At 62.6% G+C, this 21514-nt stretch overlaps 2 protein-coding genes across 11 annotated transcripts in view; one reads left to right on the top strand and one right to left on the bottom strand.

The window, feature by feature from the left end:
- ADAP1 (ArfGAP with dual PH domains 1) overlaps positions 1-17738 on the top strand; it is a 56845-nt gene extending 39107 nt beyond the window's left edge. For 3 of the 4 annotated variants that reach the window (XM_054497007.2, XM_054497011.2, XM_054497010.2), the window contains exons 5-11: positions 10107-10219; positions 11032-11178; positions 14952-15035; positions 15404-15466; positions 16138-16209; positions 16382-16610; positions 16694-17738. In XM_054497007.2, coding sequence (XP_054352982.1) covers positions 10107-10219; positions 11032-11178; positions 14952-15035; positions 15404-15466; positions 16138-16209; positions 16382-16610; positions 16694-16722 — 737 coding nt within the window. In that variant the 3' untranslated portion in view covers positions 16723-17738. The remainder of the gene's footprint in view (positions 1-10106; positions 10220-11031; positions 11179-14951; positions 15036-15403; positions 15467-16137; positions 16210-16381; positions 16611-16693) is intronic. The other variant, XM_054497008.2, reaches the window with a different exon arrangement.
- A 1457-nt stretch (positions 17739-19195) lies between these two features.
- GET4 (guided entry of tail-anchored proteins factor 4) overlaps positions 19196-21514 on the bottom strand; it is a 19354-nt gene continuing 17035 nt past the window's right edge. For 5 of the 7 annotated variants that reach the window (XM_054497013.2, XM_054497016.2, XM_054497015.2 and 2 more), the window contains exon 9: positions 19196-20298. In XM_054497013.2, coding sequence (XP_054352988.1) covers positions 20210-20298 — 89 coding nt within the window. In that variant the 3' untranslated portion in view covers positions 19196-20209. The remainder of the gene's footprint in view (positions 20299-21514) is intronic. The other 2 variants (XR_008503879.2, XR_008503878.2) reach the window with 1 other exon arrangement.

The raw sequence follows: 21514 nt of genomic DNA, 5'->3' as shown, positions 1-21514 counted from the left end.
CTTATACCAGGCCCGGAGGGGCGTCCACGTCCACGTCTGCAGCGCCAGGCTCATGATCTGCCTGTGGAGACCAGGCCCCATGGGCTGCGCCCTCTGTTCTCTCCCCGGACTGGTGTGAGCATGGTGGGGAGGTGCAGTGTGTATGTGGCACGGGTGAGGTGCATGGGCAAGATGTACAGGTGTGTGCGGTACAGGTGAAATGCACAGGTGAGGTGCGCAGGTGTGAGTACAGGGCTGGCCCTTTGTGAAGGTGCCGTGGCCAGGTGTTACCTGATAGTGTAGCAGCCTCTTGCGGAGGGCATGGGGTCGTAGACTGCGGCTGCTCCAGAGTGTGGCTGCTGTCTCCCTAAGCACAGGAACGCTCAGGTGAGGCTGGAGAACTCAGACGAGGGCTATGGAGGTGGGACCGGGGCCCAAGGGTGTAAAGTTGCAGGGAGGGCATGGGGCGCCCAAGCCGAGGGGAAGGCTCCTATCCCTCCAGAGCGGCTGCTGCCTGTGGCTCCCTCAGAGCCTGCTCAGGGTCCTGTGCATTGCTTTTGGAGGCTGCAGGCAGTCCTGGGAGCTGAGGCCTGAGGCTGGCAGCTGGCATTGCTGGGGCCCCTCCTGTCCCACCAGGTCTCCTCTCCACCGCCGGGTCATTGGTGTTGAAGGTGGTGTCTGGATATGCCCTCCCTGAAAGAAACCTCTCTCACACTGGAAGGGGTGCGTAGGAGACTTCCAGACCTTTCCTCGGCCTCCTCCCTCCCAGGCAGGTGGACGACCTTCAGTGCTGGCCTTGTTTCCAGAGGCCTCCTTACCTCTGAGCACCGGCTTCCCAGGCCTCTGGGGGCTCCTGTTGAGTGGATAAGGCCCCAGGCCGTCACCTCTGCTCCCACTAAAGGTCCGGCGGCTGCAGCCACTGGTGGCATGGAGGCCTTTAACCCAGCATTCCTATTCCATCCTGGTTTTTTTTGTTTTCGTTGTTTTGAGACGGAGTCTAGCTGTCGCCCAGGCTGGAGGGCAGTGGTGCAATCTTCGCTTACTGCAACCTCCACCTTCTGGGTTCAAGTGATTCTCCTACCTCACCCTCCTGTGTAGCTGAGATTACAGGTGTGCACCACCATGCCCAGCTAATTTTTCTATTTTTTTTTTTTTTTTTTTTTAATAGAGATGGGGTTTCACCATGTTGGCCAGGCTGGTCTCGAACTCCTGACCTGGTGATCCGCCTGCCTCGGCCTCCCAAAGTGCTGGGATTGCAGGTGTGAGCCGCCGCGCCTGGCCCCATCCTGTTTCTTTCAGGCTGTTGCTACCACTGCCGCCTCCTCACTTGCCTCTCCCACCCTTTCCCACAGGACCCTGAAAGTCATAGGAACAGAGTCCCGGGTGTCTGTAGGCCCTGGGGGCGTGGGTCTGTCCCTGCCTCCACCAAGGCCTTTGACCAGCCACCCTTGGGCCACGGCACCTTCCAGAGGTCGCGCAGGAGGCACCAGGCACGCCAGCCAGAGGGCCTCGGGCCCCAGAGCCCCGGCTGCAGGGAGGCTGCTGGGATCCCAGGGACCCAGAGGTGCCTGAGCCGTATGGCCCTGTGCTCAGGTCCCACTGACACCCACCTGCTCAGGGCAGGGCTCACCCCTCCTTGAAGCCTCCCCTCTACCCTGCCCCATGCAGCCTGGTCGGTAGGCACAAAGGCCTGGCCGCTTCAGACGGTCAAGTGCCTGGGGACCAGCAGGTGGTGACTGTCTGTGCTCCAGGCTGCTGTCTCTGGGTGCTGTGCAGGGCGGAGTTCCAGGGCCCTGTGAGATGTGCTGCCTGTCTCCTTGTGCGTTCAGGGGCTCCAGGGCACCTCTCCCACGGACCTAGCTGCCCGCTGCTATTTGGAACCCTAGGTCCTGCCCGTTGCTGGATGGATGAGGGAGCAGGTGTCCATCTGGTGCTCAGGGTTAGACCTCAGGGACTCCCCAAGCCTCCCCATGGCCCCCAGCCTGAGCCCATGTCTGGGTGGGTGCAGCAGAAGGAGAGGGCATGTCCTATCTGGGGCGGCCCCATGGCTAGAGCCCCCTGTACAGGGCTCCAGGGCCAGCTGGCAGTTCCCGGGCCTCCCAACCCCTCGTAGAGTGCACTGGGCATTCCCGGCGGCGCTTTCTGCCCCGCTCCCTGGCTTTGCCACCAGAGCACTTTCTCACGGCAGCGGCGCCACCTCACCACCACAGGGAAATATAGACGTCCCTGCGGCAGGGCCCAGGAGGAAGGGGAGGCTCAGGGCTTGGGAAGGGCCTGCCACACCCCAACCCCACGTTGGCCAGGGGAGGCCTGGGCCAGGCGGCTCCCACTCTGCACAGAGGAGTGGCTGCAGGTCTGCCCCGGAATGAGCCGGAACCAGGAACTCCCAGAGGCTGCGCCACGCCCGGTGCCCACAGCCTGCACCTTGGCTGTGGGTGGAAATGGCCGGGTTGTTCTCACAGGGCGGGGGCCCCAGGTGTCCTGTGTGTGGGCCATGCCACCCAGGGACCACGGCTGAGGAAGGGGGAGCCCCGCTCCATCCCTCTGTTAGGGCACCCAAAAGGAAGGATCACCACCGGGCTTTTCTGAAGGATTTTCTTCCCCCCCTGCTCTGTTGCCCGGGCGGCAGTGCAATGGTGCAGTCTCAGCTCACCGCAACGTCTACCTCCCAGGTTCCCGCCATTCTCCTGCCTCAGCCTCCTGAGTAGCTGGGACTATAGGCGCCCCCCACCACGCCCGGCTAATTTTTGTATTTTTAGTAGAGACGGGATTTCATCATGTTAGCCAGAATGGTCTGGAACTCCTGACCTCAGGTGACCCGCCCGCCTCGGCCTCCCAAAGTGCTGAGATTATAGGCGTGAGCCACCACACCTGGCCTCTGAAGAAGCTTTTAATGGCTAAAGCTGGAGTAATTTGAGCAACAAAAGGAAGATGGTATAAGGGGATTATAACCTGGGGAGAAGGGTACACGCCCCCAAGTCCATAGACATATACATAAAGAATGGAACAAGTAAAGAGAAAGGGGAGGGCTGGGCGCGGCAGCTCACGCCTGTAATCCCAGCACTTTGGGAGGCCGAGGCAGGTGGATCACGAGGTCAGGAGATCAAGACCATCCTGGCTAACATGGTGAAACCCCGTCTCTACTAAAAATACCAAAAAATTAGCCAGGCATGGTGGTGGGCGCCTGTAGTCCCAGCTACTCGGGAGGCTGAGGCAGGAGAATGGCATGAACCCAGGAGGTGGAGCTTGCAGTGAGCTGAGATTGCCCCATTGCACTCCAGCCTGGGCGACAGAGTGAGACTTCATCTCAAAAAAAAAAAAAAAAAAAAAAGAGGAAGGGGAGAAGGCCACCAGCCTTTGCACACGAATTCCAGTTAATACAAAAGAAGGCCGGGCGCCGGGGCTCACGCCTGTCATTGCAGCACTCTGGGAGGCCGACCGAGGTGGGAGGGTTGCTTGAGCCAGGAGTTCAAGACCAGCCTGGGCAACGTGGGGAGACCCCGTCTCAAGAAAAAGTTTAATAATTAGCTGGGCATGGAGGCGCCTGTGGTCCCAGCTACTCGGGAGACTGAGGTGGGAGGATGGTCTGAGCCCAGGAGGTCAAGAGTGCTGTGAGCTGTGATTGCACCACTGCGCTCCAGCCTGGGCCACAGAGAGAGACCTTGTCTTAAAACATAAATAAATAGGCTGGGCGTGGTAGCTCCAGCTACTCAGGAGGCTGAGACAGGAGAATCGCTTGAACCTGGGAAGCGGAGGTTGCAGGGAGCCGAGATCGCGCCATTGCACTCCAACCTGGGCGACAGCGAAACTCTGTATCAAAATAAAATGAATGAAGGAGAAGTGAGGGAAGCGAGACACCTCTCGAGGTGCACGTTGCAGTAACCTGTGGCAGGGAAGCCCCTCTATGGCCGCTGTGTCTCCCCAAGATGCTCTTTGACGACAAAGGACCGGGGGGAGAAGCCCTTGGTGTCAGTGCACAGCAGAAGCGTGCGCTGCGGCGGCCCCAGGTGAACCTCAGCCCACTGAGCCAGCAGGGCTCCCCCACCCTCTGTGCCGCTTCCCTTGGCCAAGGTCACGGCGTGGGGACGCGCCGCACCCCTCCCCCAGATGTGGGGGTTTATGCTTGTGTCTGAGGCGGCCTTGCCCCCCACCTCCCCCTGGGGGTGACCCTGGTGACAGCTGCTCCCACCCCGGGCTGGCCCCGCCTTGGGCCGCAGCCTCAATGGCAGCTTTCACAGGGGCCTGGACAATGCCTCATGTTGTCCTGAGGGCCAGGCCCCTGGCCTCGCTGAGACGCAGGGCTTCCTGCTCTAGGATCCGGACCCCGTGCTCCTGTCGGAGCTTCTGTGGTTCAGGACGGCCCCTCCTGGTGGTACCAGGCAGGGATGGGTTGACCGTTGCCCTAAATGTCATGGGACGGAGGCCGGGAGGGGGCTGGGGCTGTGCACGAGGGCTGGGGCCTCGGTTTCCCTGTCCATATAGGGGGGACGATGGTATGTGGCACGAGGGCGTTACTGGGAACATCACCAGCTGTTCCTTGCAGGCAGTGCGAGGCTTTAGGCGGCCCATAGGGGATAGGTGTTTGGGGCCTGGCCAGAGGCGGTGGGGCTGCCCCTCAGGGGGACGGGTGTTTGGGGACTGGCTGGAGACCATGGGGCTACCCCTCTTGGGGATGGGTGTTTGGGTCCAGGCCAGAGCTGTGGGGCTGCCCCTCGGGCGAACGGGTGTTTGGGGCCTGGCCAAAGGTGGTAGGGCTGCCCCATTGCCCCTCCCTGGGTGGGTGTCGGCTCCTGGCCCTCCATGGGACCCCCGCCGCCTTCCTGGCCCTCTGTGGGATCCCTGCCCCCCTGTGCGATCCCTGCCCCCCCGTGCGATCCCGGCCCCCCCCCGTGCGATCCCGGCCCCCCCCCCGTGCGATCCCTGCCCCTCCCCCGTGCGATCCCTGCCCCTCCCCCGTGCGATCCCTGCCCCTCCCCCGTGCGATCCCTGCCCCTCCCCCGTGCGATCCCTGCCCCCTTCATAGTATGTCTGTCTGTCTTATAGGAGTCAGGGTTCGCTGTTCTTGTGCGCTGGGGCCCCTGTGTGGGGGCCTCAGGGTTTGGGGCTTGGGGAGGGGGGTACCCTAGGGCTGACCTGGCCCTGAGAGCGGCCCCTCCTGCAGCCTGGGCAGCCTGGTGGGGATGGGGGCGTCCACACGTCACTCTGGGCAGGAAGGCACTGTGGAAACTGAACCAGTGTGTGAGTCGGGGGGTCTCTCCAGGCCTGTCAGGGGCCAGGCCCCATGCTGCGGGCTGTATGAGAACAGGAACAGGGTGAGGGCTGACCCCAGGAGCCCTCACCCACCCTCTGGCCTCACCCCCGGGAGCAGGGGAGCCTCCCTGTCCCGGCTGTTTGGAGAGGGAGCCCCACGCAAGGCGAAGCTGGGACCTGGAGTCCTCCGCAGGATACGGCCGCTGGTTCTCAGCCTCTGCCAGCCCCAGATGCACCAACCTGGAGAAGGTGCATTAATGGGTCGGAGAGCGTGGGTGGACGGGCCGGGCAGGGAGAGACGGAGCCCTGTGCAGGCTCACGGAGGAGGCCTTCGACTCTAGGGCCTTGCCCAGCGAGGACACGCTGCTCTGCCGTGAGCTCCGGCGTTTGCCTCCTGGGAGAGGGCAGGAGCCACTAGGACCCAAAGGCCGGAAGCCAGGTCCAGGCCCTTCACAGGGATGGCCAGGGTGCAGTGATCAGGGCCTCGGCCCCGTTCTCATGGCCCTCCCTGTGGAAGGCCAGAGGCCCATGAGATACAGGGACCCAGTTCTTACCCCAGAGGGCCCACCACCCTGTGTGCTGTCACTCAGAGTAGGGCCATGTGCTTCCCTGCCCCAATTTACAAGACAATTAGCATATAAATCACATACGTGAGGTGTGATTTACATCTACTTTGCATATCCTATTTAGACTGCAGTTCCAGTTCTGACAAATCCAAGACCCAGCAGTCTCGGGCCAGGCGTGGGGCTCAGGCTGCAACCCCAGTATGGTGGCAGGAGAGGCAGGAGGGTCACCTGAGGTCAGAAGTTCGAGACCAGCCTGGGCAACGCAGTGAGCTCCCATCTCTCCAAAAGTACAAAACTTAGCCGGTTGTGGGTGGTGTGCTATGTGGTCCCAGCTACTTGGGAGGCCAAGGCTGGAGGATCACTTGAGCCTGGAAGGTCAAAGCTGCAGTGAGACGTGATAGCGCCCCTGCACTCCAGCCTGGGTGGGGGGAAAAAAAAAACTGAGCCTCGTAAACGGGCGTGGGCTTTATGTGAAGGCCGTTCCTGTTTCTTCGGATTTCACTTCTCTCTGAGGCATGTGATGTGCGCGCTTCACTGTGGTGGAAGAAATGGCCTGGCTGCTTTCCAGGGACTGGGGCACCTTACATCCCCACGGGCATCGTGGAAGGGCCGGCGTCCCCGCCCACAGTCGGGCGCCTGTGTGTGTGTGTGTGCACGCGCGCGCACTGGTTTGGTTTTGCTGTTCTCATGGGTCATGGCGATGCTGAGCGTCTTTCCTGCTCTTAGCCCGTGCAGTGGGCGGAAGGGCTCCTCAGAGGCGTCTGAGCAGGGCATGGGGTGTGGACTGGACCCAGCTCCCCACAGGTGGGACAAGACCTGGCACACAGTGGGACCGGCACACAGCAGGGCCTGGTGTGCAGTGGGCCCCTCCCCCCCCCACCGCACACAATAGGACCCAGCACACAGTGGGACCAGCTCACAGCAGGGCCCGGCACACAGTAGGTGTTTGATAAATGCCGGTTGAGTCCTCTGGTCTCTGCCCCAGGACTCACGAGTCCTTTAAGAGGAAATGGCCATTTCTGGCCGCAGCCCACCCGACTGTCCAGGATGCCGCCGTGTGCGGGGCTGCTCTGTGGGAAGCCCCGTCTCACTGGCTGTTGCTGGCGCCGACAGGGGGCTGCAGGCCCCTGAGGTCCTGGCCCTCCCCAGCGAGGCCAAGGGGCTGGCCAGGCATGGGGCGAGCAGAGGCTCAGCCTGGGGTCTGGACTGGGCGTGGGGCGCGTCCGGGATCGTGGCCAGCGCCGTCCTGAAACACACTCCTGCGCCGTCAGCGCCCCTGGAATGCGGCGTCCTGGCGCCTGTGTCGGGAGGACCGGGGTTCCCGCTGGCGCCTGGACCCCGAGAACTCCGGAGCTGCCGCGCGCGCCCGCAGAGGGGCCGTGACCTCCCGGACCTCCCGGACCTCCCGGACCTCCCCGACCTCCCCGACCTCCCCGACCTCCCCGACCTCCCCGGACCTCCCCGACCTCCCCGGACCTCCCGGACCCCGCGGCCTGCGCGCTTCCCGGGGCGCTGCTGCCACCTGCTGGGCGCGGCGGGCATGGCAGGGGCGCGTCCCCACCCTGTGGCCTCCGGAGCCCGGTCCCTGGAAGGGGCCCCCGCTGTGTCCTGGGCAGGGGTCTGTGGAGCCAACACACTGGACCCAGCCAGCTCCAGCCCCCGTGGGCGAGGTGGCCCGAGCTTGTCTGCATCGGTGACACGGACACGCGCGCCTTGGAGGCTCCCCGGGGTGCACGCAAGGCTGTGAATGGCAGGCCGGGAAGCGCCGCTGGGCCTGCTGCTGCGATGCCGCCCCGGGCACTTCTTGGCGTCCACCCTCAGCCACGAAGCGCCGCGGCCAGAGAGGTCCTGATGTCGGAGGCAGAGCCGTGGGGACGCCCAGCTGTGCCTGGGCAGGGGCTCACTGAGTCAACAGGCGTTCCGAGCAGGCCCTGCTTGGGCCTGAGGGACACTGGTGGCCTCGCTCTCACAGCGAGAAGCAGGAGAAGGGGGTTCTTCCATGGGAAGGGGGTTCCTGGCTGCTGCTGTGCACACGGGGCTGGGGCGGCACCCTTGCACAGGCTTGGGAGGCGGGGAGCTCCAGGCAGTGCGGGGAGCAGGCCCCGCCTGGCACCATCCAAGACAGCCCAGGGCCCCCTCCCCGACGGTGCCAGCTGTCCCCTCCCCGATGCCAGGCGTTTTGTGGCTTGCATCTCAGCAGATAAAATAGTCTCTGGTGTCGGGATGGGGCTGTCTGAGCTGGGGAGGGGACGCCGGGGAGCAGGGGGCTTGGTGGTCAGGGCTGACGGGCGGTGTCTGGAATCTGAGCCGGCCGAGGCTCTGTCTGGCCTGTTGGCTGCTGCAGGGGGCTGTTTAGCCCCGCCTGGAGCCCACAGCCCCCTCGCGTCCCCCTCGCGTCCCCCTCGCGTCCCCCTCGCGTCCCCCTCACGTCCCCCTCGCACAGGTCAGCAGCCCCTGTCCTCAGATGACCCATCGAGGGGCTCCCAGGCCACATGGCCAGTAGGACAGGATGCTGTCCCCAAGCAAGTGCTCTCTGACGTCACTGAGGGGTCATCGACAGGCCCATGGACGCTCAGCAGACAGCCCCACGACCCCGGGAAGGGCCCACAGACACTCGGCAGAGAGCCCTGCGACCCCGGGAAGGGCCAATGGACACTCGGCAGACAGCCCCGCGACCCCTGGAGGGGCCCACGGATGCTCGGCAGACGGCCCCGTGACCCCGGGAGAGGCAGCACCTACTGAGGACGCGCTCAACCCTGGCCATGCAGCTGGTGCCAATGGCGGGACCAGCGTGCGACCTGAGGCCTGGCAGACGGAGCCCAGGACACGGATGCGGCAAGCCACGTGCTGTCGGGGCGGGAGAGCCAGGGCCATAGAGGAATCTGCATCTGAGTCCGCGGGACACGAAGTTCTAGAGCAGGAGAAAGGACGGGCAACGATGGGAACCACAGACAGGGAGCGGAAGTGGGAGTGGGGCCTGGGGGGATGAGAATGCCCCTCTGAGTGGCCGCACGTGGGTCACTGACTGCAGCTCGGTGACGTGAAGCCACCCGCGTTTATTCTCCCACAACTCTGGCAGTCAGAGCTCCAGGACGATCCCACGGGCTCGAGGGTCGGAGTGGGCAGAGCTAGTTCTGGGCTCGGGGCAGGTCCTCTGGTCTCTCCCCAGCACTCCTGTGCTCTGGGGCCCCCTCCGGCCTCAGTTTCCACGGCCACATCCCCTTCCCTCCTGTCCTCATATCTCTGCCTCCCTCCCCTGTGATTGTCTGCCACAGCAACGTCCTAACCACACGTGCGTGCTGTGTTCTGCCATAGAAGGTGGCGTGCCCAGGTGCTTAGGCTCCCAGGGCGGGTGCCTGGGCCACTTTTCTGTGGCTGTGTGGTGTGTGTGAGGCCACAGGTGGAGATGAGGGCTTGGGCTGTGTTCCCCTCAGATGAGCTTTCTTGAAAAAACGGGGGATGGCACCACCTGGACCCGGCAGCTGCGGACAGCGGAGGGAGGAGGGAGGAGGCCAGCCTGGTCCTCCCGGGCAGCACGCGGTTGGACCCAGCCCTGCCTCTGGCCATGCCTACCTGGGGTGGGGAGGGTCCCTGGGGGCCAGTAAAGGACAGCTGGAGTCCCACTCGTCCAGGCTGTCCTCAGGCTGGCTCGGGCCAGGGTTGCAGCCACCAGCCCTGGTCCATTGTCATATCCTCTCAGCAACCATCCGCTATCACCATCTGAACCATGTCCCCCATGTCCCCTCCCCCGTCCCCCCTCATGTCCCCTCTCCCCTGTCCATTGTCACCCCTCATGTTCCCTGTCCCTTGTCACCCCTCATGTCCCCTCTCCCCCATCCCCCTCATGTTCCCTCTCCCCTATCCCCCCTCATGTTCCCTCTCCCCTGTCCCCCCTCATGTCCCCTCTCCCCCGTCCCCCCTCGTGTCCCCTCTCCCGTCCATTGTCACCCCTCGTGTCCCCTCTCCCGTCCATTGTCACCCCTCGTGTCCCCTCTCCCGTCCATTGTCACCCCTCGTGTCCCCTCTCCCCCGTCCCCCCTCGTGTCCCCTCTCCTGTCACCCTTCGTGTCCCCTGTCCATTGTCACCCCTCATGTCCCCTCTCCCCCGTCACCCCTCATGTCCCCTCTCCCCCGTCACCCCTCATGTCCCCTCTCCCCCGTCACCCCTCATGTCCCCTCTCCCCCGTCACCCCTCATGTCCCCTCTCCTGTCACCCCTCATGTTCCCTCTCCCCCGTCCATTGTCACCCTTCGTGTTCCCTCTCCCCCATCCACCGTCACCATCTGACCCATGTCCCCATCTCCCCCACAGGGTACCGTGAGGGTTTTCTGTGGAAGCGTGGCCGAGACAACGGGCAGTTTTTAAGCCGGAAGTTTGTGCTGACAGAACGAGAGGGTGCTCTGAAGTATTTCAACAGAAATGATGTGAGCCAGACACAGGGGTGGGGTGGGGGCCTGTCTCAGGGCAGTATCCTGGCCTCCCACACTGGAGCCTGTGGTGGCCGCGTCCATCCGCAGCTACCCTCCCTGCTGCCCCCCTGACGGGGACACTCCAGGAGAACCGGCCTGTGATGGGCTGTGAGCCTGTGTGTGCCGGATCCCCCGTCTCCCAGGGTGGGGCAGCTGAGGCTTTCCAGGAGTCTGGGCGGCCGGGCAGGGCCCCCTGAACTCAGGCCCAGCCGTGAGAGAGGGGAGGGAGAACCTAGTCACTGGGCCCCTCTGGAGCCAGCCAGGACCCCAGAAAGCCCCCAGCTTTCCTGGAGATACCCTGGGGAGACTGGCCTGGGACAGGACAAACACATTGGCAAGAACAGCGGGGTCTTCACAAGGTGGCCCCAGAGCCGTGGGCTGATGGTCAGAAGCACCCGCCCTGAGCTGTGGCACACCCGCCTGAGCCGTGCCAGGCACTGGCTGGAGGTGGGCTGGTGGCTGGGGCCTGCCCTCGTGGGAGCTGCTGTGCCGTGTGGGGCCCGGGGCTCCCCCTGGGGAGGGAGGTGCAGTGTCTGATGTCAAATGCTACCTGCACAGTGTCGTTGAGTCCCCATCACCCCTGGGAGGGAGGTGCTGTTACCTTCTGCTTACAGACCGGGAGGCCAAGGCTCAGAGAGGTTAAGTAACTTGCCTAAAGCCACACAGCACAGCAGGTGCACCGCCAGCACCCACAGGGTCTGCCCTTCCTGCTCCCTCGAGCTTGGACGACGGTCCCTGTGAGGTGCTCAGACCCCACCCCTTCTCAGGCCAAGGAGCCCAAGGCCGTGATGAAGATCGAGCACCTGAACGCCACCTTCCAGCCGGCCAAGATCGGCCACCCCCATGGCCTGCAGGTCACGTACCTGAAGGACAACAGCACGCGCAACATCTTCATCTACCACGAGGACGGGAAGGTGGGCGCTGGCGAGCACTCGGGCCCAGGTGGCACGGGAGGGTGGGCACTCGTGCTGGGTGGCACAGGAAGGTGGGTGCTTGGACGGTATGGGAGGGTAGGCACTTGGGCTAGGCGGCATGAGAAGGTGGGAACTCGGGCTGGGCAGCGTGGGAAGGCAGGTGCAGGAAGGCAGGTTCCCGGGGCCGGGCTAGAGGATCCGCCACACCCACAATGCCCAGAGGGGGCCTTGCGGGGAACTGGGGTCCTACGGGGAGGAAAAGGGGACAGTAGCCGGCTCTGGGGCTGGTTTGGGCAGTGTTCCTTTGGCTGCTCTTGGTGTGGCGGTGGGGAGGGCGGGTGCACCCCGCATCTCTGGAGGGCTTGGGGGGAACCCCAGGTAAAACTCCCACAAAAGCTATCCTTTTGTCTTTGGGCCAGGCTGCAGTGGGCCCAGCCTCTTTGTTGCTTAGGTTCTCGTTTCTGTTTTTATCACACGTCTGTGTGCACTTGGTCTAAAGCACTAAATCGTTCCTAAGTCTTGAGAAACAGAAGTTTGAGGCCCCTCCTAACCCCCGTTGGGAATTTGTCCCCATATCCAAAAATAACCTGCCGGTGTCGCTGCAGATTTACCCACTTTAGGCACCATCTGACAACTTCCCACGTGGAAATAGAGGTTCCAGCTCTTTCCATCCCCTCCCATGTGCCCATACCTGTCCCCTGCCTGCCGTGCTCTGCTGGCATCTGCCCCTGGACTTGTTAGGGGGCCGACGTCGGGTGCAGCCCCTGGCCTCAGAGCACGCTGTGATCACTCCTCCCGCAGTGAGCGGCTGTGTTCCTTGCCGCGGTTGACCGTGTGCCGCCGCAGACTCTCCGCAGACTGTTGTCTCTGGAGGCAGTCGGGCACCGGGAGCCTGTGACTCCCACGCCCTGGAGATCTCGCTCCTGCAGCCTCATCTCGTTCCCGGGTGAAGCCCTGCTGCCCGGGTCCCATGTCTTTTTTGGTTTACTTACTCCTCTCGGTAGAAGTGATGTGCCTGGAGGGAAAGGGGCCACCTGGCACCTTGGAATGTTCTACCTCCTGCCTGGCTTAGACTCTGACTAGATATAGAATTCTAGGTTGGAATTAATTTTCCTGCTAATTCTGAAGACTTTGCACCACGGATTCCTCCCTCCCAGTACGTTTGTCCCGCGGTTTTGAAATTCTCCGATGCCGTGCGTGTGTTGGCAAGGGTCCTTCACTGGCAAGGGTCCCTCATCTTTTGATGTGCTGGGTGCAGGCCCAGGGTGGCCCTTCCAGTCCAGTTACTGGTTTCCATGAGGTCAGGGGTTGCTTTCTTATCTAATGATTTCCTCCCTGCACTTTCCCTGTTCTCGTTTTCTGAAACTCCTGTTATGGAGATATTGGCGCTCTTAAACTGGTTCATTTTTCTTCTACTTTCTGGGAAATTTCTTCAGCTTTGTCTCCAACACTGTGATGAGGGTTTTGTTTCTGCTCTCATGTATTTAATTTTTCAGAGAGGCTTTGGTTCTTGGAGTATTTATTTTTCTTTATTTTATTTTTTTTGAGATCGAGTCTTGCTGTGTTGCCCAGGCTGGAGTGCAATGGTGCGATCTCAGCTCACTGAAACCTCTGCCTCTGGGTTCAAGTGATTTTCCTGCCTTAGCCTCCCAACTGCCCAAGTAACTGGGACTACAGGCGCGCGCCACCACGCACACCCAGGGATTTTTTTTTTTTTTTTTTTTTTTTTTTTTGAGGCAGAGTTTCGCTCTTGTCACCCAGGGTGGAGTGCAATGGTGCAATCTCGGCTCACTGCAACCTTTGCCTCCCTGGTTCAAATGATTCTCCTGCCTCAGCCTCCCGAGTAGCTGGGATTACAGGCATGTGCCACCACACCTAGCTAATTTTATATTTTTAGTAGAGACGGGGTTTCTCCATGTTGGTTAGGCTGGTCTCGAACTCCTGACCTCAGGTGATCTGCCCGCCTCGGCCTCCCAAAGTGCTAGGATTAGAGGTGTGAGCCACTGTGCCCAGCTGCAATTTTTGTATTTTTAGTAGAGATGGGGTTTCACCATGTTGGTCAGGCTGGTGTCCAACTCCTGACCTCAAGTGATCCACCCCGCCTCAGCCTACCAAAAAACGCTGGGATTACAGGAGTGAGCCACCGTGCCTAGCTGAGTATTCCTTTTTGAAACGCTGTTTTTGGTTCGTGATTGTGGTATCTTATTAACGTTAATTTTTGAAGCTTTCTTATCCCTGAAAAATGTTTTTGTCTTCTAAGTTGCTGCCCGTGTGATCTGCGGTGTTCCCTATGAGAAATCTTTCCCAGGTATCCTGGAATCTGGGCAGGTCGGATCCTCCAAAGATAATTCCCCCGCCCAGGGCAGACGCTTGGCCCCCAGCTGTGGGAGCTGAGGGAGTTTCCGCTGCAGCCTGCACGGCCACAGAGCTCCAGTCTGGAGTGCACCAGGCTTGCCCCGTCTGCCCGGAGCCCCAGAGTCGGCTCCATCTCCTGCTGGGGGAAAAGGGGCGATTTTCCAACCAGTTCTCCTGCTTAGAGCCCCCTCTATTTCCGGGGGACCTGGAGCTGTGAATTCCCAAGGCCTTTGGGGCAGTGTGGTGTGGACGGGTTCAGCTTCCTCTACGAGGGAGGGCGGGGCCAAGTGGGACGGGGCGGGGCAGAGGAAGGGGGTGGGAGGCGGGGCCTCGGGCTGGTTGGGTGGTGTGGGTGTGGCTTGTGGGCGTGGCCTAGGAGGAGGGCCACAGGAGAAAGCAGCAGGGCTGGACGCCTGTGAGGGGCAGTCGGGGTGGGTGGGGCTTCGCTGGGTGGGGCCACTGGAAGAGGGCAGGGCAATCCCACTGCTGTGGGAGGAGCCTGGGGCTGCACCATTCTCCAGCTGGTGCTGGGCCAGGTGCCAGCTGGAGAAGCCGTGACTGGAATGGTCCAGTGCTGGGGGATTTGCCTGCGGGACAAAACTCAAGGCCAAAGGAGCTGGGGAGAAGCCTGACGAGGGATGGGGCTCCCTGGCTCTTCCTGGCTCTTCCTGGCTCGCCAGGAGAGGGTGCATCCCAGAGTGGAGATGGGCACCTTTCCAGAGGTCACCAGCTCCAGGCTGTAGGCTGAACAGGAGGCCCGGAGCCCAGGTTATGAGGTCATGGGGCCAAGGGTCTGGGCAGACCCCAGGAGGGGCGCTGGGTCTGGGGGCAGGGGACAGCCAGGCTGAAGTCTAGACCCAAAGGGTACCCGACGTGGGGCTGGGTGCCAGGCCTGGTCTATGGGCCCTCTGTTCCAGGGTGCTGGCCCAGCCCACGCTCTCCAGAGGACCAGGGCGGCTCCCTGGAGAGCAGTTCTGCCCTCTGCCCACTCTTGGTAGGGGCCACAGCTCCAAGGGCGTTTATAAGCAGATGAGCCTCCCTTCTCCCACCACCCCGAGACTTGCATGAGCTACAAAATAAGGATCTTCATAAAAATAGCACCATCCGAAAGGAAGGCAGGTTGGTCCAGGCCCCAGCAGCACCAGGGCCACAGAGTGAGCTTGGATGGCAGCCCCCGACCCTGTCCAGCCCGGCCCGGCCCTTCGGCCCTTCTCAGGACTTCGTTGGGGGAGGCAGCCCCCGCCCTCCCGCAGAGGGGCAGCCCCTGTGTAGCAGCCCTGGGCACAAGGGCCAGGACTGCAGGGAGCTGAGGTGCCGGGGAGGAGGAAGGGGCTGGGCTCTGGGGGAAGCGGCCCCTCTGTGGGGACCCCAGCCCTGCAGCCTCCTCAGCCTAAGTCTGTGCCCACCTTTGCCCCTAGGAGATTGTGGACTGGTTCAATGCACTCCGAGCTGCCCGCTTCCACTACCTGCAGGTGGCATTCCCGGGGGCCAGTGACGCAGATGTGAGTGGCGGCCCTGCGGTCAGCTCCAGGGCAGACAGGGGTGGTGGGGTGGTGGGTGAACAGAGCCCTCGTGCCCTGAGTCTGGGATGATGATGAGCCCTAGGGTGGGCCTGGGACTGGCCTAAGGCTCACCTTGAAGTGCCTGCAGCCCTCCTGCCTCACTCCAGAACTTCAGCTCAGCCAAAGGGGAAAGGGGGAGGGAAGGGGTGGCAAACAGAGGCAGAAACGTGGATCCTGCGGAGGCTGAGCCAGGCCTGGGCCCTGTCCTGGTGGCCTTGGGGTTAGGGGAGCATGGAGGGGCACAGCCAGGGAGGGGCTCGGCCTGAGCTGCACTTCTGAGGCCCCCCGCCTGGTGTGTCCTGCCCCAGCTGGTGCCAAAGCTCTCCAGGAACTACCTGAAGGAAGGCTACATGGAGAAGACGGGGCCCAAGGTGCGTGTGCCACACGTGCGGCCTGGGGTGTGCCATGGTGGGTTTGGACTGAAGTGCAGTGGCTTTCCCAGCTGCCGCCTGTGTTTTAAACTGGTGTCTGGTGGGTCCTCACGGTCCCTTGTCTGTGCCTGGCCGAGGTCCCTGCGGACCCGGGCCACTGTCCTAGGCTTTGGTTAGACCCTCCTTACCGGCTCAGTCCCACCAGCTTCCTCACCCACGGGACTGTGCACCCGTGCAGCCAGGGCCCCACATCTTGCCGCTCCCTGAGGCATAATGTGGGAGGGAGACACACATCCCGGGAGTCTTGGTGGTCCTGGAGGGAGAAGTGCAGGTGTGAGGGCTTGTAAGTGAGACCTGGACCCCCATCTGGGGCCCAAGGAGGGATGGGGGACCTGGAGGAGCAAGAGGGAGGTGCTGTGTGGAGGCTGGAGGACCGGCGTGTGTGGAGGCCTCGTGTGGCGTGGCCAGTGGCAGGCGTGAGTGGAGGTGACTGACCCGGGCCGGGAGGACGGGCATGTGCAGAGGCCTTCGTGCGGTGTGGCCAGTGGAGGTGACTGACCTGGGCCGGCCCGGGCCTGCCCGGGCTCTGCCCTCCAGGGTGTGCTGTGGTCAGCTGGATGTAGGGCCTGCCTCGGCCAACCTGCCAGTCATGGGCCTTCTCTGACCCACAGCAAACGGAAGGCTTCCGGAAGCGCTGGTTCACCATGGATGACCGCAGGCTCATGTACTTCAAAGACCCCCTGGTAAGGAGGAGCTGTGGTCCCAGCCCGGCCCTGGCCAGCACGAGAGGGCAGCTCACTGCCTGGGGCTGCCAGATGTGTGACCAGGAGGGCGGGTGGCTTCCCGAGTCCTGGCCTGTGTGAAGCGGGGCTGGAAGGGACATGGCCCCGCCTCCAGTGCGGTCCCCACCCACAGGACGCCTTCGCCCGAGGGGAAGTCTTCATTGGCAGCAAGGAGAGTGGCTACACGGTGCTGCACGGGTTCCCGCCGTCCACCCAGGGCCACCACTGGCCACATGGCATCACCATCGTCACGCCCGACCGCAAGTTTCTGTTTGCCTGCGAGACGGAGTCCGACCAGAGGGAGTGGGTGGCGGCCTTCCAGAAGGCGGTGGACAGGCCCATGCTGCCCCAGGAGTACGCAGGTGAGGGGGGCGGGCGGCTGGCGGCCTGGCAGGGCTCCCAGCTCCCTGCGGCTCTGACAGCGCTGGACCCTGTTCCGTTGCAGTGGAGGCGCACTTCAAGCATAAACCTTAGCGAGTGCGGCCGGAGGCCCACGGACACTGGACTCACTGTGGCTGGACGGAGGGGACCCGTGATGGGGGGGCTCCAGCGTCCTGAGGCCACCTGGCCCCACCTGCTCCTCAGGGCAGCCCGGCGCGGCCAGGTAGGGCCCGAGCCTCAGCTTCCAGGATGCTTCTCTGGCATCTCAAGGCAGGCAGCCCAGGCCCTGGGCCTGATCTCTAACCCCGTCATGCTGCTGCTGACCACACCCAGCCAACCTGCCCCTCCCTGACCCGGGGCCCCCTCTTCTCCAGGGCCCAGTCTGGCTCCCGGGCTCAGACACAGCCCCCAGGAGCCGCCCACCACGGCTGAGGGAACTTCCAGGCCTCAGCGCAAAGCCCTGCTTGGGGCCAGCACGGTGGGCAGCTGCCGGCCGCCGGGGACTGGGCCCTGCTCGCATGCCACCTAACCCTCCCCCCACCTCCACGACTATTTATTGAGCGCCTGTTGTGTGTCACGGGGCCACGGGGGCCGTGGGGTGTTTGGGTGGTTTATCCACACAGGTCCCGGCCCCTGCCTGGGCTGGAGTTGCCACAGCCTGTGCTCCTGGTCCTCACCTGGAGGAGCCACCAGACTGCCATCCCACCACATGTGGCCTCTGTGCCCAGCACGGTGCTCGCTGACAGTGGTGTCTGAACCCTTGGGGACGATGGCCTGGGCCGCGGTGAGGCCACCAGAGGCAGGAGTGGCCCTGGGGGTCCCGGGCACTGTCGCGCTTGCTGCTGGCGGCCCAGCCGTGTATTTATTTCTCACCCATCTCCTCCCCGTCAAGGCCGGGCTCCAGGGCTCCCCTTGTGTGGGGCATGCAGGTGGGGGAGGCGTCTGCAGGTCACCTGGGGGGCCCAGCCCTCTCCCAGCCTTGCCTGGCTGAGCTGTGTTCCAGGGGAGCCCTGGACAAGCCCTCATAGGCAGGGAGGGGGTTTCCAAGGCCGGGCATCTGCCACCCCGTGTCGCATCCTGGAATAAAGTGTGGCTCTGGCATGGTTCCAGCTGTGTGTCCGAGGATGGAGTGGGGAGGAGGTTGGGCTGGGAACACGTGGCCCTGCCTCCCTGGCTTCAGGAGAATCTTCGTCTGCTCCCAGGGACCTGACAGGGCCCTCTCTCCCTGAGGTTTGGAGGGAGGACGTGGTGTCTGAGCTGCTCACAGCGCCATGCTCCTTGTACACGAGAGACGGTCCCCACCCGAGGTGCTCCCCAGCACCCCTTCCCCAGGTGCCTCCATCTGAGGCCCGCCAGGCAGTTCCTGGGCAGGGTCTACAGCCTGCAAGCCAAGCCCACCTCAGCATGAAGGAGAGTGTCGGGGAGGCATCCCGGGTCAGGGGTCCCTTGGGCCTGCCAGCCCCTCCCACCTCCCCCCCAAATGCTGGGCCTCTCAGCCCTCACACAGAACATGCTGAATCCCACTTCTCCAATGAGGAGCTGGGGCCCTAGGGCGAAGTAGAGGTCTCCCAACCCCAGCCTAGGGGTCCCCAAGGCAGCTGTGCTGGTGATGAGGACGTGGGCGAGGTTCCCCCATTTGGAGCTGAAACCCCAGGCACGTGCCATGCAACCTCACCAGGTGCCACGGTCCTAACCCGAGGTGAGAGAACTGGGCCTGGGTCAGGGAGAGCCCTGGGCTGTGCTGGACACACCCCCGGGGGAAACCAGCAGTGCCCACAGCCCTCCCCACGGCGTGAAAGTGTGGGCACATGCTCAGTGTGTGAGTGCGTGTCCCCAAATGTGCACGTGTCCACGTGTGCGCTGAGGACACCGATGACTGTCACATTTTAAAAACCACAGAACAACTTTCTAATGGGGGAAAGAATTTTTCAAACCAGGCGAGGTGCGCAGGCACAGGTGGTTGCTCTCTGGCTGTCCACACCTCCCCGTGTGGACACAGCTGTGGGGAAGGGCATCCCCTCGCTGGCAGCGTTCACAGCAGGCACAGGGACGGACCGTGACTCCGCTGCGAAGTCCTGAGACGCACAGAGGCAGACGCCGCAGCGCAGGCTCAGCACAGGCCACAAGGGGCCGCCTGTAGGGCTCCGGCCGGCTGTTCCTGCCGTCTCACGGTAAGCCTGAGTGAGGCCGCACACAAAATCCTCAGTCACTCCGGATGGAACTCGCTGTTCAAAGCAAGTGCCACACGGGAGGGACGGGTGTCCTGTCAGCACCTAGGACAGGGTAGGGGCTCTGCACCGCTGTCTGTCTCCCGCGCAACCCAAGGGCCTGATCTTGGAGGCTGTGACACCCAGACCTGGGGGATTTGATTTTTATGAATTTCGATGAAATTACACAATTTATTTCTAAAACCACAGCCGAGTGAATGTGACTTCCTGATAGCCCTCTGCTCCGTCCACGCACGGGCAGTCTGGCCACAGGGTACGCCTCCTCTGGGGGCTCCCAGGCACAGCCCTGAGAGCAGAGATCCCCACACCAGTGCCCGAGAAAGGACCAGCGTCGCACAGCCCGGTAGAAAGGGTTTATTTATGTGCAACAGTTCACACAAGCCTTCCTTAAATTCCACTTTACAGTAAATAAAGCTGTGCGTTTCCCCTTCCCATGCACAACTGCGTATCAATCTACAACTGTCATTTAACTGTGAAAAAATAGAGCGTCTCCCCTTTTGCCATTGTTCTGGTAACATCTGGAGTAGCATCTGTGACAGAACGGAGCTGCTCACTCCTGGACCGGTTATTTGGTTAAAACCTAAAATGTTAGGTCAAAAGAATCAATCATCACCCAATACAAATAAATATTGCGTTATGAAAGAGACGGGCAGAGTCCCACGGTATCCCTTTTTAAAGCGGCATTTCCAGCACAGCAGCGTGGCGCTCACAGAGACCAGCAGGGCGCAGCTCTGGGATGCCACATGGGACACAGCTGCAAGTACCCGTGGGCACCGTCCCGCCACACGCGTCCCTCCAGCGAGCGTGAGGATGTGGCGCAGGGCACATGCGCTCCATCTGCGATGGGGACCAGTCCGTCGTGACTGCAGAGAGGCCCGTGCTCACAAACGGCCGCTCCCATTTGTAGACCACATAGGTCCTGGCTGGGCTCTCAGGTCCGAGGGCAGCACCTGCTTTGGTGACCGCAGCTGTGCTGGACGCCCGGCAAGGAGCGTGATGCGCCCAGCCCCCCTGAGGTCGGGCCTCCTGTGCCACCCATCAGCCCTCCCGAAAGGACCCAGAACAAAGGAGTGGGAGAGGGTGACGCCGCGGTAAGGCCTGTGCTTTATTGTGGGTCAATCTCGGGGGATGCGGCGGCCAGCAGGGGCGACGCCCCACTCTTGGGTCCCAGCAGCACAGCGACTGGCAGCCGCGCCACCCTGAGCCGCCGCACAGAAACAGACACGCGCCGGCATGTGGCCACCGCCAGCCTCAGGGCCAGGAGCCCCCAGGCGAGGAGCCACCCAGGACTCGCCTCTGAAACGTCCCTCGAGCCGTCGTCGACCGTGGTGTCTCCACGTGACCCGGCCAGTTCAGTCCAGCTCGATGGGGCTGCCGTCGCTGGGGCTCTCCTCCCCCTCCTCCTGCTCTGAGGAGCCCATGAGGCTGCTCAGAAGGTTCCCTGGAAAGAAGGACACCGTGACGGTCAGGCCTGGGCAGCCTCCCACAGGCCCCCAAACCCCTCCTTCCCACAGACATCTCGCAAGGTGTCCCCAGTGTTCCATGCAACAAGCAAAAGCCTCACAATGCTACTGTCTACAACCCAGGAACCCCGGGACAGGACCCTCTGGAGGAGAGGGAGCTGATGACCACAGATACTCAAACACAGAGCAGCCACGGGGGACTCTACAGAGCCGCCTTCCACGTCCACCAACGGGCCACAGGGGACTCCACAGAACCACCCTCCCACGTCCACCAATGGGGCCATGCAGCAGCCACGGGGGCCCTGCAGAACCACCCTCCACACCCACCAACAGGAGCCACAGAGGGACCTACAGAGCCAACACAACCTCACGGAAAGATACTTTTCAACAGAGAACTGCGGCTGTAAAGTACACGTGTGCTGCACCCTACGGTGACACACGAATCAACTGGATGTGCCAAAGCTTCAGCGGCTGCTCCCACAGGGGCCAAGTGCGGTCACTGTCCATCTGATTTTTATCCAATCAACAACTACTCTGTACATACAAACCCAAAGTTCAAAAAGTCTCCTGAACCCAAACGAGACGTTACACCGTGTTCTTCGAATACAAAGACACGGCCGTGGCGGTGTCACCCTCTCTTATCCACGACGTCACCCCAATCTCAGGACACGCCCTGACGGCGCTTCTGTGGAACGGCAGCTCAGGCTGCGGTTTCGACCGGACAGTCATGAGAAGACTCAGGGCGCTCCTGAAGGGTGTTGGGGTGGAGGCGCCTGTGTCGCGGGGCACGGTGAGGGTGTGTGTACGGGTGGGCATCTGGGGAGGACGGGGCCCGCCACATGACGCAGCTGCACCAGGGCAGACATCTGTGGGGAGAGGTCACCACCTCAAACCTCCCACTAAAATAAACCCAGACAGGTGACGCTGGGAAGGCAAGCGCCTCAGTGAGGGGCCTCTCCCGCGGTGCCATGAGACACCACCCACAGTGAGACACCAGCCCTGCCGCGACCCCACAGCCACGGCAGCGCTGCCTGCCCCAGCACAACGGCCAGCAGTGTCCCGGGCACACCAGGCTCACGGAGGCCATCTGGCGTGGCGCACAGAGAAACAGGTGAGCACGCAGCCGGCCACGCGATGTGACCCCTGCCAGAAATGGGAGACACCTCAGGGATGGGGAGCTCTGGAGTGGAGACG

The sequence above is a fragment of the Pongo pygmaeus genome, chromosome 6 (genome assembly GCF_028885625.2).
Source record: "Pongo pygmaeus isolate AG05252 chromosome 6, NHGRI_mPonPyg2-v2.0_pri, whole genome shotgun sequence".
Classification (NCBI taxonomy): Eukaryota; Metazoa; Chordata; class Mammalia; order Primates; family Hominidae; genus Pongo; species Pongo pygmaeus.
Note: the sequence above shows the minus strand (reverse complement) of the source record. Positions and strands in the feature narration are given on the sequence as shown.